This window comes from Urtica dioica, chromosome 6 (genome assembly GCF_054948205.1).
Source record: "Urtica dioica subsp. dioica isolate 48M chromosome 6, U.dioica_male_clone48M_v1_H2, whole genome shotgun sequence".
NCBI classification, from domain to species: domain Eukaryota; kingdom Viridiplantae; phylum Streptophyta; class Magnoliopsida; order Rosales; family Urticaceae; genus Urtica; species Urtica dioica.
In genome coordinates, this window is record NC_142761.1 from 2,014,967 (window position 1) to 2,042,646 (window position 27,680).

At 35.7% G+C, this 27,680-nt stretch overlaps 5 protein-coding genes across 9 annotated transcripts; 4 read left to right on the forward strand and 1 right to left on the reverse strand.

Moving 5' to 3' along the window:
- The first annotated feature begins 549 nt into the window (after positions 1 to 549).
- Positions 550 to 5,877, forward strand: LOC149392817 (sucrose nonfermenting 4-like protein). The gene is made up of 14 exons (XM_089617332.1): positions 550 to 805; positions 1,038 to 1,255; positions 1,421 to 1,508; positions 2,423 to 2,596; positions 2,763 to 2,897; positions 3,001 to 3,060; positions 3,172 to 3,261; positions 3,682 to 3,816; positions 3,895 to 4,039; positions 4,130 to 4,303; positions 4,465 to 4,528; positions 4,635 to 4,704; positions 4,797 to 4,911; positions 5,248 to 5,877. Exons 2-14 carry the CDS (start codon positions 1,131 to 1,133, stop codon positions 5,337 to 5,339), a joined length of 1,467 nt encoding a protein of 488 aa, XP_089473458.1. The 5' UTR covers positions 550 to 805; positions 1,038 to 1,130; the 3' UTR covers positions 5,340 to 5,877.
- Positions 5,878 to 7,184: 1,307 nt separating this feature from the next.
- LOC149392818 (E3 ubiquitin-protein ligase) lies at positions 7,185 to 9,173 on the forward strand. Of its 2 annotated transcripts, none has more exons than XM_089616879.1 (5): positions 7,185 to 7,454; positions 7,549 to 7,703; positions 8,391 to 8,452; positions 8,573 to 8,668; positions 8,770 to 9,173. In XM_089616879.1, the coding sequence occupies exons 1-5, from the start codon at positions 7,354 to 7,356 to the stop codon at positions 8,830 to 8,832; spliced, it is 477 nt and encodes a 158-aa protein (XP_089473005.1). In that variant the 5' UTR covers positions 7,185 to 7,353; the 3' UTR covers positions 8,833 to 9,173. The 2 variants fall into 2 exon arrangements, with proteins under 2 accessions (XP_089473005.1, XP_089473006.1); XM_089616880.1 differs by having other exon boundaries at positions 8,773 to 9,173.
- Positions 9,174 to 9,721: 548 nt separating this feature from the next.
- LOC149392819 (protein ALWAYS EARLY 3-like) lies at positions 9,722 to 18,532 on the reverse strand. Of its 3 annotated transcripts, none has more exons than XM_089616877.1 (20): positions 18,293 to 18,528; positions 17,526 to 17,643; positions 16,920 to 17,022; positions 16,678 to 16,736; positions 15,969 to 16,046; positions 15,682 to 15,856; positions 15,339 to 15,592; positions 14,846 to 15,212; positions 14,525 to 14,602; positions 14,199 to 14,371; positions 12,936 to 12,998; positions 12,347 to 12,658; positions 12,089 to 12,267; positions 11,724 to 12,006; positions 11,339 to 11,626; positions 11,121 to 11,201; positions 10,849 to 10,989; positions 10,549 to 10,770; positions 10,180 to 10,431; positions 9,722 to 10,093 (listed from the first exon to the last, which is right to left on the reverse strand). In XM_089616877.1, exons 2-20 carry the CDS (start codon positions 17,622 to 17,624, stop codon positions 9,929 to 9,931), a joined length of 3,372 nt encoding a protein of 1,123 aa, XP_089473003.1. In that variant the 5' UTR covers positions 17,625 to 17,643; positions 18,293 to 18,528; the 3' UTR covers positions 9,722 to 9,928. The 3 variants fall into 3 exon arrangements, with proteins under 3 accessions (XP_089473003.1, XP_089473002.1, XP_089473004.1); XM_089616876.1 differs by having other exon boundaries at positions 16,678 to 16,740; positions 16,924 to 17,022; positions 18,293 to 18,527; XM_089616878.1 differs by lacking the exon at positions 9,722 to 10,093 and having other exon boundaries at positions 10,331 to 10,466; positions 16,678 to 16,740; positions 16,924 to 17,022; positions 18,293 to 18,532.
- A 3,876-nt stretch (positions 18,533 to 22,408) lies between these two features.
- Positions 22,409 to 24,319, forward strand: LOC149392820 (transcription termination factor MTERF15, mitochondrial-like). Of its 2 annotated transcripts, none has more exons than XM_089617403.1 (2): positions 22,409 to 22,574; positions 23,055 to 24,319. In XM_089617403.1, the coding sequence occupies exon 2, from the start codon at positions 23,130 to 23,132 to the stop codon at positions 24,300 to 24,302; it is 1,173 nt and encodes a 390-aa protein (XP_089473529.1). In that variant the 5' UTR covers positions 22,409 to 22,574; positions 23,055 to 23,129; the 3' UTR covers positions 24,303 to 24,319. The 2 variants fall into 2 exon arrangements, with proteins under 2 accessions (XP_089473529.1, XP_089473530.1); XM_089617404.1 differs by lacking the exon at positions 22,409 to 22,574 and adding an exon at positions 22,700 to 22,772.
- Positions 24,320 to 26,447: 2,128 nt separating this feature from the next.
- Positions 26,448 to 27,610, forward strand: LOC149392821 (uncharacterized). Its single transcript, XM_089617590.1, has one exon. The coding sequence runs from the start codon at positions 26,503 to 26,505 to the stop codon at positions 27,334 to 27,336; it is 834 nt and encodes a 277-aa protein (XP_089473716.1). The 5' UTR covers positions 26,448 to 26,502; the 3' UTR covers positions 27,337 to 27,610.
- The last annotated feature ends 70 nt before the right edge of the window (positions 27,611 to 27,680 follow it).

Here is a 27,680-nt window from a genome sequence, read left to right on the forward strand (position 1 = left end):
TCATAAATAATATTTCTTTTTTCACACTTATTTTTTTCTTTCTATAATTGGAACAAAAAAATATATGTTATGAATAAAATCGTCCCAATCATAAAACAATTTGTTCTTGATAATTCATTTATGAAAATTAGACAATTCTTAAGTCTTGTCCCATCTCGGTTTGGTTCTCTTCCTTCAAAACCCAGCCCCCGCACGTGCGTTCAGTTCTTGTACCAATCAAATTTGATCATTAACAAAATATATAATTATATATGTTAAATTCCTAATTAAAAAATAACTTCAACAATTATCAATTATTTACCACCCATACCCTCTCCCGCAGTAAATAATCCATCTCCTGAAACAAAAAATAGAGACAATTTGATCAATATCACTTTTTTTTTTTTTTTTTTTTTTTTTAAATCTTATTCTTATTTTTCATTATTAGACATATCTTCTCTGTCTCATGTTTTGTGTCTAATTTTTTTTCCTCTTTTTTTTTTGGGTGTCAATTTAGAGTTCGAAATTAAGATTCGATCGTATCCCTAAAAGCTCTCTCTCTCTCTCTCTCTCTCGATTTTCACACCCATCTTTTAAGTTTTCCGTTTTTAGTTCTTCTTTCTCAATTTATAAATTCCTTCGATTTTTAGGGTTTTCGATGTGTTGTGTTGTGTTGTGATTTTATAATTTATATATCATATATACACACACATACACACATATATATATACTCTCATTGAGCACAGCGATTCTTCTCACTGAAATTTCTTCCCAAAGCTCGCGTTTATAGGGTTAGGGTTTTGTCCGTACGATTTCACAAGCTCGTGTAAGGGACTTTTTTTCTTCCCTTAATCTATGTACTCGAATTGTTCATTTCGTTGCATTGGTTCCGAAATTCCTCGCTCTCTCTCTGTTTTTAATGGTTCGATTCATCGCAAGTTCAGAAATGGCTGACTTTAATAATTTGTTAGGGATATTTTTATTATTTTTTTTTTTTGGTATAGCCGGTTTATTGGTTGGTCAATTGTGATGGAATTCGGATGAATTTGACGTTGCAGTGATTATCGATGCATTCGAAGCTCTCGGTCTCAGAAAGGCGTTGAATCTTGGCTAAAGTCAGAGGCAGAGAATTCTCTTTGGGTTTGGTACAAATGTTTGGTTCGAGCATGGATTCTTCGCGCGAAGTCGGTGGTGTTCCAAGCTCGGTGCTGATTCCAATGCGATTCGTCTGGCCTTATGGTGGATCGGTTGTGTTTGTCAGTGGCTCTTTTGCTCGGTGAGACTTTTGATTCCCTAATCCCCAAATGATCTTTTTTCTTCTTCCCTAGATCAGACAATCGAGTCTGTATTAGCTTAGATAGATTGGTTTGATGAAATGTAGTTTTAGTCATTAATCATGTAAAACATTTTTTATAAAATTATTTTGTTGTTTTTTGTGAAGGTGGTCGGAGCTAATACCGATGACTCTGGTCGAGGGAAGCTCTACGGTTTTCCAGGTCATTTACAGTCTCGTGCCGGGATATCATCAGGTTAGTTAAGGCGAGAAGATTCGGAGGAATTGATTCTCTTGAGGAAATGATTAATATTATATTTTCTGTTTGTTTGTTTTTTACGTGGATTTGTTGACGAAATAGGTTGTTTAAGTTACGTGAATTGCGTGTGCACTAAATTCAGGGAAAAAAGGTTAATCCACGCAAGTTCTTCAATTCTCATGCACACGAAGGAACTAATTAATGCGATTCCTTCCATGTTTGTTTGATGTTTTTTGGAGTGAAACGAGCGTTATGTTTTGGTGGTGGTTGGTAGCGTGTTTAATGCTATATGCGTTGTGAATCTTGTTGATTCATAGATATGATCTCTCTCTGATAAGTTAGCATAGATTCGGTGTTTATTTTATGGTTTTGTTGTGCACGTGGATAAAACTCGCCGAAGCCATTGGCTGCGAGCATTTTCTTTTCTTACTTTGCCTATGTTCTTATTGGCTCTTTTCGGCCGTTTCTCCTTAATATATATTAACTCGCTGAGTTAGAAATAGTCCTCATTGTGACATTCTGTAATAAATTCAATGCCACCATAGCCATTGTGCTTATCCATATATATTAATAAGAAACGACAATACATACGTTTTTAGTTTTGGTTGGATGATATGTTGCAAAGAGGCATTTGAGAATTAGAGTGAGTGTTCGATCGTCAATAAAAATATCCTTTCGAACACCTTCGAAAAAGACCCCTTCGCAGCCCAATATTTGTCATCTAAATTGTTGAGGGTTGACATTGATATATCAACTTTAACAAAAATCGATTTTCCGTCTCCCTGCAAACTCGATATTAATGTTTTTTTTTATATATATTATTATATGCACTATATTTACTTATATGTATGAAATTGATCGAGGTTTACTCTGGAACATGGGCTCATAGATTCAACAAATCCTCTGTGCAGTTCAAGTTTTTTGTCGATGGAGAATGGAGACATGATGAGCACCAACCGTATATGAATAGTGACTATGGAATAGTAAATACAATTTTCTTGGCTACCGAGCAGACTTACAATCTTAGTCCAACCGTGCCGTCTGGTCCTAACATGGACGTGGATAACGAGGCTTTTCAAAATATTGTAAGAATTGGATCCTGGGAGCTTGTTCTCGCTCTAACTTGGTAGCTTTTGAATTTTTCACACGCGCACACAAAAAAATGATAGATTCACTTCTAGCCTGTATTTGTTTCCAAGTGCTATATTTTGCCTTTGCACTTGTTTTACTCTGTATTGATTTGTAATGCAGGTTCGTATTAGAGACGGTAACATGATCGAAGCAGTGCCGAGGATGTTGGAGGCGGATTTACCGGGCTCCCGTCATCGTTTGTCTGCATTTTTGTCTGCACACACCGTATACGAGCTACTTCCTGAATCGGGCAAGGTTTGTTTTTATTTTTATTTTTTTTATTTTTAGTGCCGATTTCAAAACTCAAAACTCGGGGAAAATCTCTCAGTCTCGAAGTCTAATAGCATTCAACTTGCAGGTTGTTGCATTGGATGTGGATTTGCCTGTAAAACAAGCGTTTCATATCTTGCACGAGCAGGTACTTGGTTTTTCTCGAAGAGCTTCGAGTCTGGACAAGGATCAGGCATATTCAAACGGTTTTATTTACTCTTAAAATTGATATAACTGTTCAAATCATATTTCTTTCCAGGGAATCCCTTTAGCGCCTCTTTGGGACAACTCCAGGGGACAGTTTGTTGGTGTTCTAAGTGCGATGGATTTTATATTGATCTTAAGAGAGGTATGTCACTACTCAGATATATCACTTTTTTTGGTCCCGGACCAGATTTTATATTTCTAGTCCTTGCTCTCTCGTATATGCTTTTGTTGGTTAAATAAATGCAAATTAGAGAGGTTTAGTTTTCCCGTGATGTGTAAATTGTTAGAAGTGTAAGGCTGCTAGAAATGTTAATGCCATTTGAATTCTATTTTCTTTACGAGTTATGTTTAGTAATTAGTACCTATTAAAAGAAAATAGCAACGATCCTCAACCATCTCTAATTGTTTGTAATCATAAAGATCATTAGAACTAAAATGAGGTAGTTTGATCTTTAGCACGAGGATATTACAAATTACAAAAGGCTGTTTTCATGTCTAGTCATGAAAATATGCATCGAGTCATGGTACTTTTGGATTGTACTGACTCGCCTTTCATGTCTAGCTTGGGAGTCACGGCTCTAATCTGACTGAAGAAGAGCTTGAAACACACAGTATATCAGCTTGGAAAGACGGAAAAGCCTATCTTAATGGGCAAGTTGATGAACACGGGAGAGCAGTAGCAAGACGCCTTGTCCATGTGAGTTTTTATTTATTCATCCCAAATTGACTCGAAGTCGGTAATGATTTTCCTTGTTGTATGTTTCTATCTATGTAGGCCGGTCCGTATGAAAATTTGAAAGACGTAGCTTTAAGAATTTTACAGAACCAAGTGGCTACGGTTCCGGTGATTCATTCAGCAGCTGAAGATGGTTCTGTCCCGCAGCTATTGCATCTCGCTTCGCTTTCTGGAATCCTGAAATGTAATTTTGTTTAGTTGAACTTTGAATTTATTATCTCGTGACGATATGTGCTCTGATAATTTTTACTTACAAGTGGTGCCAAGTTTCCAGGTGTTTGCAGGTATTTTAAGCACTGTGCCACCTCAGTGCCCATTCTCCAACTTCCGATTGGTGCTATTCCCGTGGGCACATGGGTTCCGAACATTGGAGAATCAAATCAACGACCCCTTGCGATGTTGAGACCGACTGCTTCGCTTAGTTCAGCCCTAAGTTTATTAGTTCAAGGTTTGCCGAATTTCTGATACCAACGGGGATATGTATGTGGGGAATGGACAATGCTTAGTCTTTTTCTTTTCTTTTCTCTATTTGCCTGCATTATTTGGTCATGTAATTTTTTAACCAAAAAAATAATATAAATTTTTACGATTGTGTTTTTGCTTTTGCAGCTCAAGTAAGTTCGATACCCATAGTTGATGACAATGACTCTTTGCTAGATATATATTGTCGGAGGTTAGTTGGCCATGTTGACGATTTGACACTTTTGATCTTCGTTTGAGTCTTGTATTTTCTGTTCAGGTTTTTTATTCTATTTTTTTGTTTTTCTCCTTTCATGCAGTGACATTACAGCTTTGGCTAAAGATAGAGCGTACGCACATATTAATCTAAATGAAATGACAATTCATCAGGTAACTATGGTAGTCATTTTTTATTTATTTCTATGTATGCGAAACATAGTCTTTCTTTTCTTAAGAATGACATTTTGTCCTCTCTCCTTTAGGCACTTCAGTTGGGACAGGACTCGTATTCTCCGTTTGAACCGAAAAGTCAGAGATGTCAGATGTGCTTGCGCTCCGATTCACTCTATAAAGTGATGGAGCGACTGTCGAATCCAGGTAAACCATACTCTTTCTTTTCTTTTCTTTTTTGACGTGCGTATTTGGGCTGACTATTATTATGAATGTTTAAGGTTCCCAATGGTGAGTTTTGTACTAACCAAAAGTAGTTTAGAAGTAGTCACTCTTGCTCTTGTGGAACGTAAATTTCTTAGTATTTTTCTTGTTGATGAACCATTTGATACTTGGGTGATTTCCTTTGTCCATAGAAGTGGTGTTATCGAAATAAAAGAAAAGGGGAAAAATATGAATCAAATCCTGATACTTTTTTACACTAGCCTTGTGCGAATCATTGTTCACGTTTACCATTTTCTTTTCAACCTCGGGCAATGACAGGTGTCAGACGGCTTGTCATAGTAGAGGCTGGAAGTAAGCGGGTTGAAGGCATCGTGTCATTGACCGATATTTTCAGGTTCTTGCTCGGCTAGACATTTTCGGATATGGTTGGGTCAAAACCAAAGATGTGAAGAGGATTGAGAGAGTGGTTCTCTGCTACAAACTTCGGTTTCGTGGAAATTTTCATCACGTGGCGCGACCCACCCAACTGTTGATTAGAGGAAGAAAAAAAATAATGAAAAAAAAAAATTCAGAGACTTGAATCGGCGACTTTGATCTCGTTTTCATTGGAATACACAATTAGATTGGCCTCTTTGCTTTATGTCGCCTGGTTTTTTAGGATATTAGGCTTCAAGAAAGAAAAAGAGGCCTGTAAATTCAAAAAGGATTTGGGTCACCTCAAAATATTTGTTGGTATTCTTCAACCCCATTTTACTTCTTTTTTTTTTTTTTTTAAATTTTTATTGACCTCATTGTGCTGCTGATGGGTGTAGATAGCAGGGACATAAATTAGTTTTGTCACCATGAAGGAATTTTTATGTGCCAAAAAAAAAAATTGTGGGGGAGGAAGAACTTTGAACCATTGAAGTTATTATGTGTTATTATTGCTCTCACCTTGTTAATCTGTAATTGGCATCTTTGTTATTATTTTTATTTTTTTTCAGTGGTCTTTTGGTTATACCAAATAACACCTGTGTGGAACTGTGTTATGTAAGGCTGGGTTATAAAGTAAAAGTCTTTTTCTAGTTGATAAAGAAAAGGAAAAAGTATGGTGTTAATAATTGCAGGGAATTTATACCAATTCATTTTCAGTCATTATCAAGCTCATAAAGTAGTCAAAACTCATGACTTAAGAGCTTAGGAAGATGAGGTCACATACCAAGACAAAATTTTAACAGAAGTATAACTTACAATGAAGAATTGTAATCATGCCTCGTCATGATATCACTGTCGAATCTTGTCTACTTCTTTTCCCACTTTAAAATGACTTTTTTTTTAGTGCAAATACTATTGAACAATTATGTGACATTGTGACTGCTTTATATGTGAGCATATTATTCCTTTTAGCAAAATAAACTTCAAATTTCTTAAATTTAAACATAAATATTTTTTTATGAGATCTGTCATCCAAGAAACTTAAAACGTATTTGACAGCATAAAAATTGAATATATATATATATATAAAAAGAAAACTATTTAAATTATATTCTAACTTTAAGCATTATAGTAAAAGTTGAATTATTTTGGATTTTTTTAGTACAATTCTAGTTTAATCATTTTTTAACTTGTAAATAAGTTTTGTTGCTTATAAATACGTTTGAAGCTGTTAGGTTGACTTTCATCAAACAAAATATTTAGTATACTTACATACTAAATACTGTTATCCTCTTTCACACATTTAAAATGACACTCTAAATACAAAATGACGTCAAAAACCGGGCAAAGGAGGTCTAGCCGCATATGGGCGTCCTCGTGTATGTACAACCCCACCAAATCTAAATCTCGAGTTGTTTCCAACTTAAAGAAACTATACCAAAATGATCTCTCTCTCTCTCTCTCTCTCTCTCTCTCTCACACACACACACACACACACGCACGCGCACACACACACACATTTTTACATAGACTACCAATAGTTATTTCTTTCTCATTTTAATTAGGTGGCTGAAAATCAGGTGGCCAAATTCCGAAAAAGAAGACAAGAAGAAGAATGACTTGTAGTGATCATGTGACATCCTTATATATTGTGGAACTTCGAATTTTACCCCTCATCGCCATAGTTCTCTTTAAACCACTGAAAGAGACTCGTGTTCTTTGAAAATCTTATACTTCAGATTTATCTGTCTTAGTCATGGTCCTCTCGAGACTGTGAAAATAGCGACTTTAACGACGCACGTGACATCTTGAATTCTATCACCACCACGTGTGGCTAAAATGTTGATTCGATAATTGACGAGATCAATTGTTAAAGAATTACTTTTCTTTTTTTTTTTTCTTTTTCAAAATGTAAAATATTACCCACAACCAGACGACGTCGTATTTACCAACAACCAGAATCTATATATCACAGACGCATGGAATCTTCGAAGCCCTAATTTTTCGAAAATGAAGACAAAAGAAGATCCCTTGACCGACGAAGAAAAGAGAGCTCTGAGAGGAAGCAAATTCGCTCCTCTGCCTTCTTCTCGTTCCCAACAACCGATCAGGTGTTGATTTTTGAGTTCAATTTTCAAATTCGATTTTGATTTCGAAATTTAGGGTTTGGTTTCTGAAGATCCGGAATTGAACCTTCGAGATCAGGTTGGCTCATCCCGGAGGACCGTTGACGACGAACAAAGCCGCGGCGTTGGCAAAGTTTTTGGAGAGGAAGCTTCAGGACCCGAATGGTTTGGACTCCATTAATCCTCAGCTCCTCGAGCTCGCGGTAAAAAACGCCAAAGAAACTGTTCGTCTTGGTAAAAGTTCAATCTCTTTGTTGGGGCTTAAGAAAGTGTGAGAATGTGGATTATTACTACCTGGAACTAGGTTAGATAGTTGCAATGATTTGAAAGAGAACATACATTTTGAAGGAAAAAACAAAAAACTGTATAAGTAGGATTAGTGTTTTAGCAGAATATTAATTTGTGACCTTGAAAGAAATTATTGTACTTCTAAAGTAAGTATACATGGATTTTTTGTTTTTTTTCTTTTCTTTTAACTCTTTATTTATAGGTGGAACGAACATGTCTTTCTTTATACTTATACGCTATTATAGCTAAATAGTTAATCGAAATGAATTTGCAAAATAGTAAAAGGTTTATCTAGAATTAGTGAAGTACCAAAATGGGCAAGTACTGGGTTTTAATAATTGTTTGATCCCGTGATTAATTTTTTTGGAAGTTATAAATTGCTTGTATGAATAGGACATTGTCGAAAAAATTGTTAAACAAAGTAATAGGCTTTTTTTGTTGAAAATTTGAAACTTTGGCTATTAGTTATGCTCATCAATTAGTTTTATAAAGGCTATTTTGTATAAATTTTCCATTTTTGTATAGGTAGTTTACTTTATGTGAATGCTTTGTTATGTTCTATTTTCATTTTAATTTTATTTTATTATTGCAGCTTTTACATAGCAGTTTTTTATTTTTATTTTTATTTAATAGGCAGTGGTGCATCGAGTTCAGGAAGAAATATCAAGCATGTAGACTCGTTTAATGATATTGAGGTGCTTTGCTCTATTTTTTTTTTCATGCTATATATTGTTTGCTTTCATATATTATGGTTTAGTACTTAATTTGTTGCATTATACATGGTGGTGTGGTGTTAATACAATATAAACTTTCAGGACCCCTCTGAGGAAGAAAATGTTGAAACCTTGGAGCCAAAGAAACCAAAGAAAAAGAAGAATAAGAAAGAAAAAAAGAAGCGAAAAAAACACAAGGTTGGTTGGGTTTTTTGTGTTTTTGAGTTTCTATATATTTTTGTTTCTTCATGTCCATTTTTCTTTTTCTTTTTCTTTTTCTTTTTCTTTTTACTGATCAGCAGCAGGTAAAACACCAAGAGTGTATCATAGTGGAAAAGCCCAAAAAGAAGTTGAAGGTGTAGTGGAAATTGTTTTTTTTTTTTTCTTCATATTATTTTGGTGATAGCCCCTTCTTTCTTTGGCTTCAATTCTTCAAGTCTTCAAGACAAGGCTTTGCAATTATAGGATGGCAAAAGCTCCAGGGAAAAAGAAAAAGAAAAAGAAATCCTTCCTCAATTTAGTTGCCAATTATTTTGATTGTTCAACTTCGCTGACAAAATATGTGATTTTTCCAAAAAAAAAAAAATTATTGGAGAAATAATAACAATGTTACTTGGACATTTGTAAGCTAGATTACTTCGTGGTGCTCGTATATTTTCACTGCTGCCTGGAAATGAATTCTACAAAGTTCATTTATTGCTAAGAGTGGGAAAAGAGAACCATCCTTGAAACTCTCAGAATCAGTTGGTTTAAATAAATATGAAATAACAGAGGATATTTATGAACATGATCAAATCATTTTAATAATCAATTTCAACAAATGTATCCTATAAAAAAAATTGAACGAACCGTTTTTCTTAGTAAGAATATATTTATATTTAGAAATAATTAACTATAAAAAAAATTCACAAAAGGGCAATAGTCTTTTAAAAGTAAAATAAAATAAAAAAATCAACAAGGTATAATGATTGGTTATTTTTATAAAAATCGTTGACATAGCTATTAATAAAACTAGGGACCTTAAAACTAACATATAATGTAGCAAGGTTTCAACTTTCAAGTTCTATTTGAGCACCTCAAGTGAATTTTCGAGTTTAAACTGTTAAAACACTTCACTTTGGAAGTCTAAGACAAGATCCTATTTAGTTATATTTGCTGCTACTTGTTATTGGAGGACATGAGACGAATGAATATATTTTTTTTCAGCCTAAGAACGGAAAAGAGGCAAGTTTATCAAAATCTTCTGTAATATAAGAAAAGAGTTTATATATATATATGGATCCCTCACTCATGGAAAAATGTGGATTCTCGACTAGATAATAGTTTTGCCTAGCAAATTACTATACATTGCCAATAATAAATATACCACCAAAAGATTTGCGTTTTGACTTTACAGGGGGTGATAGAATTAAAAAAAAAAAAAACACTAAAAATGGAAAACTCATTTTAACATTTGAATCAAGAAGGTACAAGTGCTAATATCTGAGTCCTAATAATACCCATATATTTTTGAATCTCCTCGTAAACCGAAATGTTGTCTGGGCAAAATGGCTTCAAATCCGTCACCGCAGAATCCAATACCTGAGCAACTTCCGACGGAGGAAATTGCCGTTCCGTACATTTCTGAATTTCATTTCGCAGCCAAAGATCAGAATCGGAACCAAGAAAGAAAAAAGGTGATAAACGATATCCATCTATATGCTTTTTACCTGAATCATGAGCAACGTAGCTACACAGTGAGTGATGAGCTCTGAAGGGACTTTCGGTCCATTCTGGTCAGACTTCTGGTTTGACTCGGAGATCTTAGGGATTTCCGGTGCACCACCGTGAGGCTTCAACGAAGAGGGTTTTCCGGCGGCCGGAGCGTCGAAATCCTCTTCTGAGAGCCGATCGTTGACAAAGTCTATGGCCTCTTCTATAGTCTCCCAGTCTTCGCCCATCTTCTCCAAAGTCGAGATTGCCTGGTTCAAAGTCGGGTTTTATGAGCAGAAAATGACTTCATCAGAGCAACTTATATAATGAATCCGTGTGATACCATCCGAGAGGTAACATTGGGAATCGATTTACAGTGACCATACCTCCAACGCCACATCAACGACTTTCTTTGCTTTTGTCCTTGAACTTTCGACGATTTCGTCTACCTGAGATATGTTTTCTTTCAAAGTATAAGGCGAGGCCAACTTCGGGCGAGCATTATTATTATCATGCTCAATTAATTTAGCCTCCTGCTTTTTAATCGGTGGCGGGGAGATTCTTTGGTATCTGTTACGTTCTCTCAAGCTAACTAGAGCCAAAGAGACCTGTACATTATAGGACAATTTTTTTAATCTGATTTCTGCATTATAATCAACAAGGTTAACACTTAACTCAGTCCATACCTGCTTATTGACTTCCTTTAATTGCAAAAGTACAGCAGCGTGTTGCTTTTTGAACGCTTCTGAATCCTTGACGGGGTTTTCCAAATCCTTGTCGTTTTCCGAGGCATCATTCATGTACCTCAACTCTAAAACCACAGCTTCCTAAGAAAATTATAGATGATTCGTCAGTTTCAAGTTCTAAACGAGACTAGGAAATGGTACAATTTAATATAAATCTCTATGTCAAAGGATTCTACTATAGCATGAGCTTCGAAAGCTGTTAGGAATATAACCTTCTTGTCAAGAGCACGGAATAAGTCAGAAACGGCTTGTATGTCCGCTTCCTTTGTCTGGATCAGTGTTTCAATAGGAGGCTGGAAAGTTTCATATAATTTTCATATTAGCATTTCTAGTTGTAAAAACAATGATGAATCACTCTAGATGATAAGGAAAGAAAAACAAGTGTTTTAATCAACACCCAAAATATCTTAATATCAAGTAAACCGCTAACCTCTTTGCATCTCAATAATTCATCAATGTCCTGTATTGGTGCTGACATAGAATGAATCTCGGTATTGACAATGCTTTTTTCTGAGTTAACCCTCTCAGGCGCATCAGTCTTTTGTTCTATCAACTTTTGTTCAGTCAACTTTTGTTCAGTCAACTTTTGTTCAGTCAACTTTTGTTCTGTCAACTTTTTTTCTACGATCTGTTTGTTGGGTTGTTGCTCCTTTAGACTATGCCTTCGTAGAGAGGCTGGAATGCTCTCTGCCAGTTTTCTACTCATACACTCGAAGTCCTGTGATAAAAAATAGAGGTTTTAGTTTGTACACTTGGCATTAAAGAAATAAATATTTCATACCGATAAAAACAATGCAACCATGAAAAAGAATTACCATGACATACAAAGATCCTAAACCAGCCAGGTCAAACTTTATTAGATATCTATTGTGTTCAACAGCTATTACAATCCCGTTCTGAAGCTCTCTGGTCACAGGGTGAATAGCTACAATATTCTGTCCAACAGACATAGGCTGCGCTAAATCTGTTGGAAGTCCTTCTCGGGTACCAGCTCGGAGTTCAGCATAATGTTTCCTAACCGATTCCCGGTATTGATTAAGCTTTTCTCTTTCTTCGTTCAGAAAATTAGCAGAAAATCTCCGCGGCCTGCCAAGTGAACTGCCATGAACAAGAAGATACACATGAGCCACCAGCGTACATAGAATCTTAAAACAAAGAGGGAAATGAAAAAAAAAAATACCCTTTTATGACATTCCATTCAACTCGAGTCAAACGGGGAATGTGATCTAATGCTACATGCTTAAGGTACTCCACAAACTCGCTTCTTGCAAACCATGGATAATCAATTGCACCGTAAAACCACTCGTATGTACACCATCTTCGTGCTAAACGCCTAGATAGGCAATTAGAAAGCCTTACCTGTAGACATACAAAGTATAATTTTTACAATCAAGCAATTGTATTAGATGTCAAAAAGATGAATCGGGAGATATTTTACCTTGAGATCATGTTCCCTACTATTTACTAATGGAACATGTAAATATGGTCGGTGATTTGATCTCTTATTAATTCTTGTATCTTCTTTCCTAGGAACTTCTGTCGTATTTGGTTTCTGAATGCCCACTTTCCATCCGACTCTGGCTTCGTTACTAGGAACTTCTGTCTGTGTAACCGAAGCGCTTACTTTCCTTTTGGAATTAGTACCTAAGTACGTAAATCCCAGAGCATTTGCAGATTTTTCTAGTAAATTTTCAGATGTTTGAGGAGACCGTTGATCTTTATGGATAGAACTCTTCGCCTCCTCGGTAGACTGAAAATCATGCACAATTTATTACTATAGAACATAAGAATAATTGGCACATTAAACCTGGTGCCATCGATAACACTAATCAATATAATAATCAATATAAACAATTTCAACAAGCAACGGATAGGCTATCTTTTAACAGGTAAATGAAGAATAATGAATTAGTAGAGAGAAGTACGATTACAGCACATGCGAGAGTGAAAATAATTCCTACAGTATTGACTACCCATCACAATTGATATTCCCAGAGAATGGAATAACTCTCGGGATGACAACACACCTCAATCTTCTGATTATCACTTTGATGGGGATCAGCTTGAGCTTCCTTTTCAAGTACCTGCAACTGATAAAGCAGCTCGCACATGTTCATCAATTGTGCTATAAAGTATAAACTAAAAGATAAACACTGTTTTATGTGGTTCACATACCCCGACAAAAAATTGTTTTTTTTTTTCGTTTGGAATGTGGTTCCAAGCCATAGCTACTGATGACAGAATAGTTAAAACTTGGGATTCCTATGACTTCTAAATGTCATTGTTGTGATCTTCACGGGGCTGAAACGAGCACTAATTTATTTTTTACTAGTGAGATTGCTAAGAAGATATGGCAGGTGTTTCGTGGGGTTTTCAAACATACAAACAGAGAGATTACTATCCCTCACTTTGTTGAGAACTGGTTTACGGGTAATATAAAGAATCGGTTGGTTAGACGCAAAATTCAAGGGGCTTGTGTGATTCTCTGGGAAATTTGGAAGGCCAGATGTCTTAGCCGATTTGATGATGGATCCATGACTCGGGAAAAGATTCAGCGCAACATTGAGCATTATATATCTCTTCTACAAATGGCAAAACTGAAGAAAGATGATAATAAACTACGCAGTGCTACATGGCTTTCATGGAAGCCGCCGAACGAAGGCTTTAAGTTGAATATTGATGGTGCTTTCCGCAATGGTTGTGGGGCGATCGGAGGTGTCATCCGTGATGGAAGAGGTACGTTTATATGTGGTTTTGCAGGTCCGATCAAGGCTACGACTAGTCTGGACGCGGAGACGGAAAGTTTGGTAACTAGCATTCTCAACCTCTCGAAATTTTGGGCGGATATCACTACCATTGAGAGTGATTCAAAAGTCCTTGTTGATTCTCTTACTGGTAGAGTTAAACCTCCTTGGTATATTGGGTGTCGATGGAACATGATCTCGAAAGCCGTAACGAACGTTTGCATCAAGCATGTGTATCGAGAGGAGAACATGGTCGCTTAGTAAGCTTGGTTTTTCTTTGGATTGTTTTACTATTTTTAATTCTGATAGTTTACCGACTCATATACGATCTTTGATTGTAAAAGATGGCACGGGATATAGATATCATAAAAAATTTGTGTAATCTATATTCTTCACCTTTAGTCTGTTTATTTGATAGGTAATATTTCTGTAATCACGGTTTTCCTCCGCCACAAGTGAGTGCGTATTAATAAAATTTCGCGGTACCGTCCATGTTAAAAAAAAAACACGTTTTATGAAAGAATCACACATGGAGACATTTTTTACCTTCATAGGGGACTTCTGTTTCCTTTTTTGCACTGGAATTGCAGATTCACGGTCAGCCGCCTTGGCTTTTCCCGGTTTAGGTAATTCAGAAGGAGATTCTTCAACAGCAGAAACTCCATGCTTTTCATTCAGAGCAGCATCAGCGTTCACTTCTTTGCCCTCAACACGTGATTCTTTTCAAACATAAAAACCCACATAAAACGAGTCAAATAATGATAGTAACCATCATATTGAAGAATATCAAGGAAGATAGCATATAAGACCATTGATACCAACAATCTAAGGTGCAGAAACATTGAATGGAAATAAGAATATAAATTCCTAACCTGTAACATCAGTTGTTGATCGCATCATCAAAGACATATCGGCTAGAGTTTGCAGGGCATCAAAGGCAGAGCCTTCATCTACAAGGGGGGAAAAAGTCAATTAGAAGATCAAGATAAATCTACTTATGCTAGTGAATTATGGATGAGCTTTATGAGAGAATCTGCCCGATATCTTGTTTTGGTGAATAAAAAAAAAGATGGATAATAGACAAATATATCAAGTCCTGATTTCAGAAATAAATAATATAATTTTTTACTTAAATAAGAAGGGAGAAACACAAATGGTAACGTATGATTAAATCTCTTGAACATATTACTTACCTCCAAAAAGAGATTTTCTACTTTTCTTTTGTGAACCCTTTGAAGGGTGTCTTGTTTTTTTACCATCCACAGTCTCAGTTTGAGCTTTTCTTTTGACAGCAGAAGCTTTTTTTTCAATTGTGGTTTTAACTTTTTCTTTAATATCATCGAAATGATCGTGCACATCATTTTCTACTTCTCGCCTTTTTACATCGCGGTTTTCTCTTTTTTCCTGCAAATCATTAACTGCTTCTTTTCTCCCCGTCGTATAACTTTTGCCTCTGAAACTTTCCATGTTACCACCTTCAAGTCTTAAGCTTAGTTGGCGACTGCCATCATGAAAACTAGTGTAATGCCTCTCTGAACTGGACGGTTGAGTTCCCGCGCTCTAAATAAAAATGAATTCATATTGTTAAGTTTCATTGATACATCCTTGCAAAAGAAAAGGAAAAAAAAAAACACAAATCCTGATAATAATCAATCTAAGAATAAAGCGAAACAGGTTTGGTATTACCATCCGGCCAGCATCTTGAAGTGGTGAACGCCTGGCAGATTCTTTCTTCCTATTTCCCACCCGAGAAACTTTGCGAGAATCACTTCGTTGAGAAGCATTTGTTAGAGCCATCGCTAGCTCATGTGTTACATCGTCATCGTCCATAATGAATTTCAACCTCTGCTTAGCTGGTGAAGAACCTTTTTCTTTATCTTTATCGGCATAGTTAAATGGGACTCGGGGAGTCCTCTTTCGAACAACACGAGGCAAACTTCCTGCACGGGAAAAAAATGATACATTTTTAACTAGCAAAACAAATTTAATAAACTGGTAATTATCACAGACAAAGAAGAAGATTCCCCACCTGATCTCTTCTTGGTAAAAAATGACAGGTAATTATCACTTGATGCAACTGGTTGAGATCGCGATTGTGTGAAATGCTCATCTGAACTTTTAGAAGAACGATTTCCCTTTGCACGCTTCTTAGGCCGTGACACTCCTGCATCGTCACTATTTTCACGATCACTGTTACTTCCTCCCTGGTGTTTCAAAGAAAATGAATCATTATTTACAGACTGATGCAGACAATCTCAGTGGACACAAGCATTAAAATAATTTTCAGGTAATTGATTGATTAGAATCCTAACTCACCAACTGATCATAATGATCAACCATCATAGCCACTAGTCCTACCACAGAAGCAGCACCCTCTGGTAGGGATAAGTAGGCCTGAACAAAGAAAACATAACAGAATCAATATATTGTTACTTGTGTCAGAAGTCAACTGAGCAGAAACCACCAAAAAGTGTCAAATAGGGCATAAGTCATCCTTAAAATTTATTAAGACTGCACCCCTCTCACAAAAAAATAGCAAACAGGTTGATTATTCTTAAAATGTGTTTATCACAATAGAAGCAGTAAAGAGGTTTAGCAAAACCATGAGAAATTCAAATTTTGTTTTACAAAAGAGCGTGTATGGATAGCGACGATGGTCAGATGTAGCAAGAGTTATTAACTTTGATTTCCCCTAGTCAAGGACTCAAAGTATCTGCAAAACTATTTGTAAAAAACTGCTTTAATATGTGCTACCTTAAAATTTTTATAGATTTAGTTTAAGTTTATTATTTTTTGGTATTAGCAGCTAAGTCCATAAAATGGTGAACAACAGAAAAATAAGTGTACCCTGAAAATGAAATTCCACACATTTGATGTGTTATAACTTATACCGTTATGTTACGAATTTATTTTATCATTCAGGTCAAAGACTATCACTATGGCATAATTTAGTGGTAATTACATCTTACCAAATAAAGCTTGCGAGCAAGTCGCACAAAGAAATAAATTTGATAGCCACACATACCTTATTCATAGAATAAAGTGCTTCAACCATCTCTGCAGATCTATTACGAACTCCGGTTGCTACCTGAGAATGAGATTTGTTAGAAAAACTAAACGCCGACAGTCAAGACTAGTCACTAACTGCCGACTAGATCGTGTTGCTACAATGCAAGTGAAGATAAGAAGCAAAGCAGTCCAAAATTTTACTCTTCACCAACGTATATCACAAGGTATAGATATGTCTAGCCTTTTGAAAATCTAAACCGACCTTTTTCCAATCTTTCCCGTGCTTTCGATATGCATGATAGAAACGCTCAAGCTCTTGCTTGCTCCACTGAGGCCCTAACAGATTGGACAACTTCCTCTTCTGCAAATTTCAGAGGGAAAAAAAAAATCAAATTTGGCAGTTAAATACAAAAAGCTGTCATCCAAAAAGAAAGAAAAAAAATAAAGAGATTGCAAAACTTTCAAACAACCTGGATTCTTAAGATGCGATTCAAAACTAAAATAATATGGGTGTTAGAATTCAGACTTAATACCTAAGATAAGGGAAATAAAAAAAGGAAAGCCTCTTTATAAAAATCTGTACCTAGACCAACATCATATGCCATAACACTTAACATGACTAGGAAGCTTAAAGATCGATTAGTGTTAAGTTGCAAATATGCAACCAGCTCATCAAATACTCTATAAAACATATAAATAATTAAAAACAGAAAACCTCCATATCCAATATACTATACCAAATTACACGTTTTAAAAACTATCATTCTCAAAGACGTGTGCATAGACGATCAACATTTGAAGTATTCTAAATAAGCATTAACATTGTCAGTGTTATGCAAGACCAATTTTTTTTTCATGACTTACCTTATGTCCGTTTTTGTTAGGACTCTCTGCAAGTTTCTTAGGAGCAACTTCATTCGCAAATTGTTTATTCACACTTCTTGATTTTCTTGATGGACCCATGGCAGATTTAATAAGCTTTCTGAAAACATAACAAGTGATGTTAAGAAAGAAAATTAGATTTTCAGATCATGTTGCGCAAGAAATAGAAAAATAATCTATAAACATAACACAAAAACTCAAGAGTTTCACGTCATTTACAAAATCTTAGAAGCTCAACTTCTACAAACTAAAACAATAATAAATTTTCTAAGAAAAAACGTTTTCAACTTTATGCCTTTGTTTTCTTTCCATTTGTTTCATACATCCCCAATTGCCAACTTGCTGTCCAAGTCTGTAAGCAATCATATACACAACCCCATATCACAAAAATGTTGACGAGGCATCAATTACAACTGATTCGGAATTACTTTTGTTTCGCTCCGATAAAGAAAATACCAAAGAATAAAACAAACAAAAAAATCTCGATTTCTGTGCTTCACTTTTTTTTTATCACGGCGATCCGAAATTGAAACAACGAATCAAGATAAAACACTAAACTCTCCGAAAAAAATAAAGATTGAAACCCCTAAACCGTCGGAAAAGTAACATCCATAAAGTACTTCATATTTTTCCCGCCCTAAGTTTTCGCAGCAACCAATCGGGCACCGAAATCCCTAAAACCTAAACAGCAAGCAACAAACTGAAACCCTAAAAAAACAACAAAATAGCCTAGTCTGACAAGAAAATACCTGAATTTGAGAGCCAATCAAAGAGATCGATCAATCGACAAGGAGAGACCGGAAGAAATCGAGAGAGCGAGTCGCTGACCGAATCAAATCGCGTCGTCGCTCAGGGCATCGAATCGGAGGCGACAAACCCTAGGAATTTAGCAGGTAGTCGAAAGAATCGAGCTGTGGAAAAGAGGTAGAGAGAGAGAGAGAGGGATTGTGAAGAACGACGAACAACAATAACAAGAATGAAACAAAGAGAGAGAGACAGAGAGAGGGGAAATTTGAGGGCATAACCGCGAAACTTTAAAATAAATAAATATAAGACCCTCGTAAATTTTTTTGCCTCGGTTTTGAAATTCATTGTATGTGTTATATATAAATCACTATAATTACGTAAATTACTCGGTTGTGATAGAAAATAACTATAAGGTTAACTAATTTGCTAAACCCACACAATACCGGGTAATTTCTTTTTTCATATCAATCACGGCGTTCAAGTTTAACTACAAATGTGTATATATATAATCAAATTACAATTTAATTTCTTGAAGAAAAACCTAGACATATTATGTAACCACCTAAATCAGCATACAAAGAAATAATGTGAGAACAATTGAGCGATTTCAGATCCCCATGAAAAAATAAATGAGGACGTATTTTACTATTTTACGAGTTTTTTCAGTGAAGAAACTCTCATCATCTTTGGATCATGTCCAACTTTTGTGCATTTGCTAATAGATCAAGATGTAGTTTTGCATTTGTTGACATGTTTTCATCAACAAAGAATTCTTGATGAGATATAAGATTCTAAATAAATTGGCTTATTAAAAGATATTGTTTGAAGATCTAACTCGTGTATGATATTAATTACACGGTTCTACCAAGCAAAAACTCCGAATCATTCTCCCCAAGTTCGTCGTCTTCGTCATAAATAATACGATTGCCCCCAAAAAGTTATTATCTTTCTTTCTTGACACAAATTTGTCAAATGATGTGTCGACAAGTTTGTAAACTCCACAGAGTTGATGGTGTAGACTCCACAATCAAAGACCACTTCAAAAAAAGTTAAGTTAATTACATAATAATTTTTTTTACAAAATTAACCTGTAACAAAAGCTACATGGAACTCGTAATTGTGACATCCACTCCCAGGTGCCATTTGAACAAAGGAAGTTTATTGCCAATTTTTTTTAGAACCAATGAACTTATAAGTTGTGTGGTATACCTTTTGACCAACGACAATCCTTAGCGGTAATTTGCAAAATTTTATTACCATCGTAGAAGCACGTGTAATGTAGTACCAATGAAAAAGTTATTATAAGTTACCAAGTCATCAAACCATTCTCCTCGCCTCTAAAGTTTCTTGTTGAACAAGTCCATTTCATGCTCACACGGAAGTATACACGAGCCTTGTATTTGCAAATGCATTCTCAATATAAACAATTGTATTTGTAATTTAAAATTTATATCACTAATATTAGGCTTAAAGTGTGAAAATGTATTTTACAAATAATAAAGAGATATATCTATAAAATATATTTCATTCTAAAAACCAATAATTTTTTAAATTCTAAAACGGTTGGAGGGGTGAAACTTTTAAGGGCTCGGGGTGAGCTCGAGCACCTATACTCCATGCTCTTCAACAAGCCCATTTTACCCAACAATTTCCTAGAACGGGCTACACTGGCTTGAACCCTTAATAAATAGGGTTGGTCCATGCATCCCTTGTGCGGCCCAAACCAACTGGCATCTCTACATGAGATATTTTTTGGGAATTTTGCGTCAATGTCACAAATTCGTCGGTTTTTTGCATTTGTGTCACAAAGTTGTCAAAATTGCATTTGTGTCACGTATTTACATTCGTGTCACATGTGCAAATTTCAAATTACTCTCTCTCATCATTTAATCTTTTTATTAGTTACTCTATGTCTTCTGAATTTTTACAATACCTCATTAAAAATCACTTCATCTTCCTATAAAACTTTCTAAAATTTTTGCGCGTGACTTATTTGCAATTGGATTGCCAATTTGTGACATAAGATGCAAATACCACATATTTCTACCTCTTTCAACCTTTTCTATGCAAGCGGACCACTCAAAGTTGGGAGGTCAATAACCGAAGAACCTAAGAAAGAAGGACTATTTGTGACATGATCATCGTCGTGGCCTAATACATATGCTCGTCGCATAGTTGCGACTATTTGATCAATCCCATCTTTTATATCATGTGGCTCTTCTATATCACATGTCTAAACATTAAATAGAGAGATCTTTTAGTTTGTGTCTTTAACGTCTTGAAGAAATCGTTTTGACACTCAATGTCTCATCCCAACTAATTTCCTCTAGAAGCATAATATAGTATTAGTCAACATTCTCAACCATACGCATATACTTCCCGTTGATACACTTCTTAGTCTGTATCCCAATCAAATTTTCCTCAACGAAGACATAAAAATTGAGCTTGAACTCAACTTCATCATTAGTTAATAAAAAATTAACGTCGTAAACAACATATAAAACTTCACTTTAGACCAATAATGAATACGTACTCAAGATGTCCAATTTGATTGTTTAGAGTCTCACGCCATAATTTAGTTAACTGCCATACTCGATGCATGGTTGAATCTCACATCTCATAATACAATGAGTAAGAACTGCGGAGGAATCCAGATAGCTTTATGTAAAAAAAAAAACTGCTTGAACGGAGTCTCTTTGAGTCGTTGTAAGAGATCCATGTTCTTGAAGCTGTTTTCACAAGTTTGAGGCATCTTCTTCCACCATACGTGACTCAACAGAGATAGTGGTTAGTCTCCGAAAAAGGTATGAAATATGTTAAAAGACGTTCAGCAACAAACATATAATTAAAAAAAATAAGAAAAACAAAACATAAAACATGTTGATGAACGCTCCGCATCGGATTCACAGACAAAAAAAAAATCACATTTGAATGTCATTGAACATCATTAGTACTAATTAATTATCATTGGATGTCGTTTAATTTTTATTTTATCTTTATTTTTATAAAAAATCTCCTTATATTTCATCAGTCTTCGCCACATCGGACGTCGTATGCATTTCTTCGATTCTTAAGGAACCAACCAACGATTGGATCTCATAAAAAGCCATAAAAATTAAAATAAATAGGGATTTCGATTTTAAACCAAAACTCACTATAAATCTAATAAAACTCATATCAAACAGAAAGTGGTAATACTACTTCTCCTCCCACGGGATCGAATCCCGCCGGGCGCATTGCCCATATTTGTTTAATTCTAAGGTGTGTTTGTGTGGTAGCATAATAGATTCTCATATTTGTCCAACCCTCATATTTGTATATTTCTGCTCTTGTATTATTGGCTAATAATGTCTTCCCTAAAAAAAAACTCATATCAAACAAACAAAACATATATAAATTACTTATAAACTAACAAATCATGTCAAATCCAGCAATCGAGAATCTTGTCTTTTGACATTTTTGGAGTCTCATCAATCCTCTATGGTGAAGAATAATGCAACTCGTTGTCGGATAGGTCTTGGCGATCGTCCAAACTCATCGATATAGAGATAGAAAATGAGCGAGTTCGAGAGAGAGTTAGAGAGGAGTGAAAGAGTTAGATAAAGTAAATTATAATTACATTTTTCATCCAAAACATTCCATAAACTCTTAAGTCTAACGATATAACATAATATGAGATCTAGAAAGTCAAATTTTTATATTATCAATCATAAAGCCATTTGCAATCAGATGGTATATCACTATATATACACAGTAATATTGCTTCCGGTCACACGATAAAAATCAGTAGCAAATTTATCGTGTATGTACAGTATCACACCAAATTTAGAGTGATATTCTATCACAAAGCAAATGATTTTTTTTGTATTACTTTTTGACTATCAGCTATGTATATATATTTATTAATAAAGAGAATAAATAATTTAAAGAAAATAATAATGGAGAAAAATAGTTCTAGTGTTGGATTTGGTGTATGATTGGAGTGGAAGAAAAATTTAGGCTTAAAACACAAAAAAATAGTGAGATTTCAACATCAAATTTAGTGTTTAAGTTCGAGATGCTCTAAGAAACTAATCCGTCACCTCTATTAGAGCGACTTATAGTTGTTTTTATTATTATTACTATTATTATTATTTTTTAAGACAAATCCGTCATTTATCGTTTAGAGTATAAACCCTAGCATTCAGGGTTTTACTGTTTAACTTTCCGACTGTGAAGCTCGAGACTTTGGCTCAAATTCAATCAATCACCGAACACGAAACGGGTCTCAAAATCAACAATTTTGTAAGTTCATCATCGCTATTCAACCACAAAACAGTTCTATTTGGGTGCTATAGTGTAATAAGAGCTCACTGGTCAACAAATTATATCTGGTCGATTGTTTGGAGAAACTGAGTCGATTTATGGCTAGCATTCTTCTAAATTTTTGTTACCCTAACCTTTCGATTAGGGATCGAATTGTAATGATCCAATGCTTTCAGCGTAAGTTGTTTCAATATTTTTAGATTTCGAAAACAATTTTGGTTTTCACTTTAGATCCCATTTTTACAGATTTTGTCCACTATCCACGAACATTCTGCCATCAAGGTTGCTTAATCCGTTTCGATTTTTGATATTTTTAATTTTCTTTTCTTTTCATTTCTTTATACGGTTTATATGTATTCGTCTGTGATAACTATATAGTATATCTTAAAGAAGAAGAAAAAAAAAATAGATTTTGTAGAGTCAAATGACATCATTATGAATTTTCTCTTTTATTTTCAGATTTCGGTGACAAACGAGCTCAAGCACTGAAGCTGAAGCATTGTTCGTTCGTTCTTCATCTCCAAAGGAAAGACCATGTCTTGTTCTCTCCGAAAAACCATTCTACTTGTTCGTCGTTCTAGTGTAAGAGATTTAGCAGAGACCGGTGATGTTTGTAGTCTCAGATGGTTCTCACTCTCAGTCGCTTCAGAGTCGAAGAACAACCAACAATCTCTTACGGTCTCTTATCTGATTAACTCGCTCGGGTTCACCGAAAAAGCTGCTTTATCAGCTTCCAGGCTGGTCAAATTCCGTGCTCCCGATAAACCAGACAAAGCCGTAAAGTTCTTAAGGAATTTCGGTTTCGAACTCGACCAGATCACCAGGCTCGTCAGGTCATTCCCTCGCGTACTCATCGCCGACCCCGAGAAAATAATTCTGCCCAAATTGGAGTTTTTCATGAGTAAGGGCATTTCGCGGCCCGATCTTATCGACCGATTATCTGTTTACCCGAACGTCTTGCAACGAAGCTTGTGTAACTCCATAATTCCTTCGTACGAGTACATAAAAACGTATCTCGGGTCCGACGAGAGGACCGCCGAGGCCGTCAAACAGCTTCCGGATATCCTCACGTACAGTGTCCATAAAAGCTTCGGTGCCAACATAGCGACTCTGCGAGAACACGGAGTTCCCGTGCCGAAGATGATCTCGCTGATCAAGTGGGGCCCGCGAGTGCTCAAGAGGTGCCCGGTTCAGTTCCGAGAGGGCGTGAAGGAAGCGATGCAGATGGGTTTCGATCCTTCGAACTCGAGGTTCTTCGTGGCGGTGAGTGCGATCTTGCTGGGCAATAGGGAGATTAAGGTTGGTCTGTACAAGAAACTTGGCTGGTCCGACCGAGAAATCTCGGAAGCTTTTTTGAGGAATCCGTGGTTTATGACGATATCGGAAGAGAAGATCACGGCGGTTATGGATTTCTTGACGGTGGAAATGGGATTCAAGCCCTGCGACGTTGCTAAATACCCCGGAGTCTTTTCGCACGATCTGAGGAAGAGAGTGATCCCGAGGCTTTCGTTTTATCGAGCTCTGTTGTCAACAGGTTTGGTGAAGAAACAACTTTCTTTATGTTCGCTGTTGGTGATTACGGAGAAGAAATTCTTCGAGAAGTATGTGTCGGCTTATGTTGAAAAAGCTCCCGAGTTATTGAAGCTGTACGAGCAGAAAACTGGTCTTTCAGGGAGATCATCACTCAGAAACAAAGATTCAGAGTAGCAACTTTTTTTTTTTTTTTTATTTTTATTTTATTTTTTTAAAGAGATAAGAATTGTTCTTATGGATTTGTTTCCTATTTCCTTATGGATTTGTTTCTTGTGAAGCTAATAGTAAGATGTGTCCAGGGTATGAACACAAGCAAGTCAAAAAAGGCTTTTAAATATAATAAAACTAATAAATTAGTTGAGAAGCAGCAATACTTGAAGTTAGAGCATCTTCAGTGGAATGATGATAAGCCTTTTAGAAAAAAAAAAAATAAGATGTAGAATTTTTAGCACTAATTGTCTAGATTTTTAAGATTAAGCCAACATTGACTATTTAACAAATTGGCAAATTTCATTTGACAATTTAGAGATTTATATAGTTATTTTGCCCCATTTGACAAACCTTTTGGGCGAGTTAGTCGAGATTTGCCAAAACCCAAAATAAATTGTCATTATACAATTAATATTTCTTTTTTACCCTTAGCTTAAACTTCATGAACATTTTTATTAAGCTTGTATAACCAAATTGAGTTTTCTAATATAAAGTTTGACCGATTATTAATTCGAAGCTTGATTTTTTAAATCGAACAACGACAACCAAAAAGGATGCGACAACGACTCCACTGCGACTCCCGATTGGCCAATGAGCTTTTAATCGAGCATTTTTTAGATCTAAAAGTGTAGTGGTGCACTTTCAAATTTTAGGTCTAGAGCGTAACAAAATCCCGTTCGAAGAGTTTCTTCTTTTATATCATAAATTTTCACATTTTGATTGGCCGTTGAAATTGTCCATGTGTACAATAGATCCATAAAAGGTCTATAATCGAGTTGGAGTACTATCTGTTGAAATGCTTATAAGACCATGTCTATTTTAGTCTTTTGACCATAATATATTTATTTTACCAAACGCTAAATCAGCTTTTGTTACCAGCAACAACTGTTTTATAAACAGTTTACCAAACACTTGTCAGTTTAAAAAAAAAACAGTTTTTTTTTTTAAAACAGAAACCAAAAGCACTTTTAAAAAAAACAAAGCTGTGCCAAACGGTGCCATAGCCATATTCACACTTTAAGATTGCAATTTAGCCAACCTTTAGTAAATATTTGGTAAATAGTCATGTCCACGTATTTACATCTGTAAATTGACTAAAATACTTCATTTCAATCCCCGCCCAATATTATTATACATGGGGTATTTTAGTCAAATTTATAATTGTAAATACGTAAACGTGGTTATTTATCAAATATTTACAAAAAAGTTGGTTGAATAGCAATCTAAAAATGTAAATATGACTAATTTGCTAATTATTTGAAGAAAAAAATGCTCTAGAGATGATAATGAATGTGGTGGCGTCAAACAGGAAGATCAATAAAGAGAAAAAAAAAGTCGTTGTGTTTAGATGTAGAAGGGTATCAGGCACGATATATTATAATAGTATGTTAGGTAATTAATTAAGTAAATATGGAATCAGTGTTATATATTTTGGTGACTAATTCGTTTTATATGTCTAATTGGTCATCAATTTGATTGCGGTGTCGATCTCCGCCTACGGATCGAAGCTCGGATTCTCTGATTTCGTCATCAATTATTCATCGTCAAGGAGCTAGAGGTCGTCCGAAAAGACAGGCGATGCTGTTCTTCTTGGTGAGCTTTCTCTCCGAAGCGTAGGGTTAGGTAATTCTAGAGTTTCTGATAACGTGGGTCAGTTTTTTTGAAGAGAAAAAAAAAAGAAAATGATAAAGGATAAAAACATAATTGTACAAAAAAATGTAAATCATCATTTTGGATTAAATTAAGAGATTAAATTAAACATAATAAATTTTGATCCTAAATTAGTGTGAATATTATAGTTTAGAACTAATCTCATATAGCACAACTTTTAGAAATCGATAAAGCTATATACTAATGTCAAACCAGGGAAACATAATTTTGTGCACTAGAATTTACAAGGCAAAGATAGTGAGCCAGATTAGTGTTGTGTCGTTTTTTTTTTTTTTTGAGAGCAGTGTTGTGTCGTTTTGTTTTTAAACAATGATGTAATAATAAGTCGAGCAATATTAACAGTGTAGAGAGAGCAATATCATTTGAACGACATGTAGTTTGCTCAAAATGACTATAATATCTTGAACCCTGACATTTGGGGTTTTAGGGCTCGCGAGACCATTCTCAGGATTCGACCGCGAAAAACCTGCAAGTTCGTTACTTTTCGTTTCCGATGTCAAAAAAACACACGTTTCAGCTCCTCTGCAAATCCCTTATTTTTCGTGCCAGCTCTCAGGTTTCTCTTCAAAACCCTAACTTTAGTTCTCCGAGGATTAGATGGTTTTCAGTTTGTCCAGAAGACGATAAAAGAAACTCCTTTGTCGTTTATTACCTGAAAAACTCACTCGGGTTCTCTTCTGAAATGGCTTTATCAACTTCCAAGTATGTCAAATTTGATAATTCTGAAAAACCAGACAAAGCCGTAGAGTTTCTCAGGAGTTACGGTTTCAGCGAAACCCAAATATCGAAACTTGTTATAACATACCCACCAGTGCTCTTATCAGATGCCCAGATAACCATTTTGCCGAAACTGGAGTTTTTGATATCCAAAGGAGTCTCCGAGCCCGAAATGACCAAAATTCTGTCTCGGTTCCCGACTTTCTTGAAAAGCAGTTTAAGTGATAAGATTATACCCTCTTATGACTACTTTCGGAGTTTTTTAAAGTGCGATAAGAGAGCCATCAATGCCGTTAGACGGTACCCGGATATCCTCTGCTTTCACTTCAACTACGTCGTGTCTAACTGCGACATTTTGCGGGAACACGGAGTCTCCAATGCCAAAATAGCTTCGTGCCTCGAATACAACCCGAGAGCCATCGCTTCTCATCCGGATCGGTTTCGCGGGGCCGTCGAGAAAGTCGCGAAGATGGGGTTCGATTCTTCGAGAGGAAACTTTGCTGCTGCAGTGATCGTGTCTCTGTCGTTCAGCGAGTCGACGTGGAAGAAAAAGGTTAAGGTGTTTCGGAGGTGTGGTTTCTCCGAAGACGAGGCTTCGAAGCTCTTTTGACGCTTTCCCTATTCCATGAAGAGTTCTGAGCAGAAGATCTCGACGACGATGAATTTTTTCGTGGGTGAGATGAATTGGAGGCCTTCCTTGGTTGCCAAGCAACCAGCGGTCCTTGGACTGAGCTTGAAGAAGCGGATAATCCCGAGGTGTATGGTTTATAACACTCTTCTCGAGAAAGGTTTGGTGAGTGAGGACAGCGTCCAATTAACTACGTTGTTGATGGCCTCTGAAGAGAAATTCCTGGAGAAGTATGTCAATTCGTACGAGAACGACGAGTCGGAGCTGTTGGAACTGTACCAGGAAAAACTTAAAACTCTTTGATTAATTTTTTTATTTTATTTCTT

Bases quoted from the DNA above. Each gene is read 5' to 3' on its own strand.
- LOC149392817 (XM_089617332.1), top strand. From the start codon at position 1,131: ATGTTTGGTTCGAGCATGGATTCTTCGCGCGAAGTCGGTGGTGTTCCA. The intron at 2,898-3,000 runs GTTTGTTTTTAT...TTCAACTTGCAG, and splicing joins TACTTCCTGAATCGGGCAAG to GTTGTTGCATTGGATGTGGA. The intron at 4,529-4,634 runs GTTAGTTGGCCA...CCTTTCATGCAG, and splicing joins CTAGATATATATTGTCGGAG to TGACATTACAGCTTTGGCTA.
- LOC149392818 (XM_089616879.1), top strand. From the start codon at position 7,354: ATGAAGACAAAAGAAGATCCCTTGACCGACGAAGAAAAGAGAGCTCTG. The intron at 7,455-7,548 runs GTGTTGATTTTT...CTTCGAGATCAG, and splicing joins CGTTCCCAACAACCGATCAG to GTTGGCTCATCCCGGAGGAC. The intron at 8,669-8,769 runs GTTGGTTGGGTT...TTTACTGATCAG, and splicing joins AGAAGCGAAAAAAACACAAG to CAGCAGGTAAAACACCAAGA.
- LOC149392819 (XM_089616877.1), bottom strand. From the start codon at position 17,624: ATGGGTCCATCAAGAAAATCAAGAAGTGTGAATAAACAATTTGCGAAT. The intron at 15,213-15,338 runs GTAATACCAAAC...ATTTTTATTTAG, and splicing joins TTCAAGATGCTGGCCGGATG to AGCGCGGGAACTCAACCGTC. The intron at 14,372-14,524 runs GTTAGGAATTTA...ATGTTTGAAAAG, and splicing joins ATCAACAACTGATGTTACAG to AATCACGTGTTGAGGGCAAA.
- LOC149392820 (XM_089617403.1), top strand. From the start codon at position 23,130: ATGTCTTGTTCTCTCCGAAAAACCATTCTACTTGTTCGTCGTTCTAGT.
- LOC149392821 (XM_089617590.1), top strand. From the start codon at position 26,503: ATGTCAAAAAAACACACGTTTCAGCTCCTCTGCAAATCCCTTATTTTT.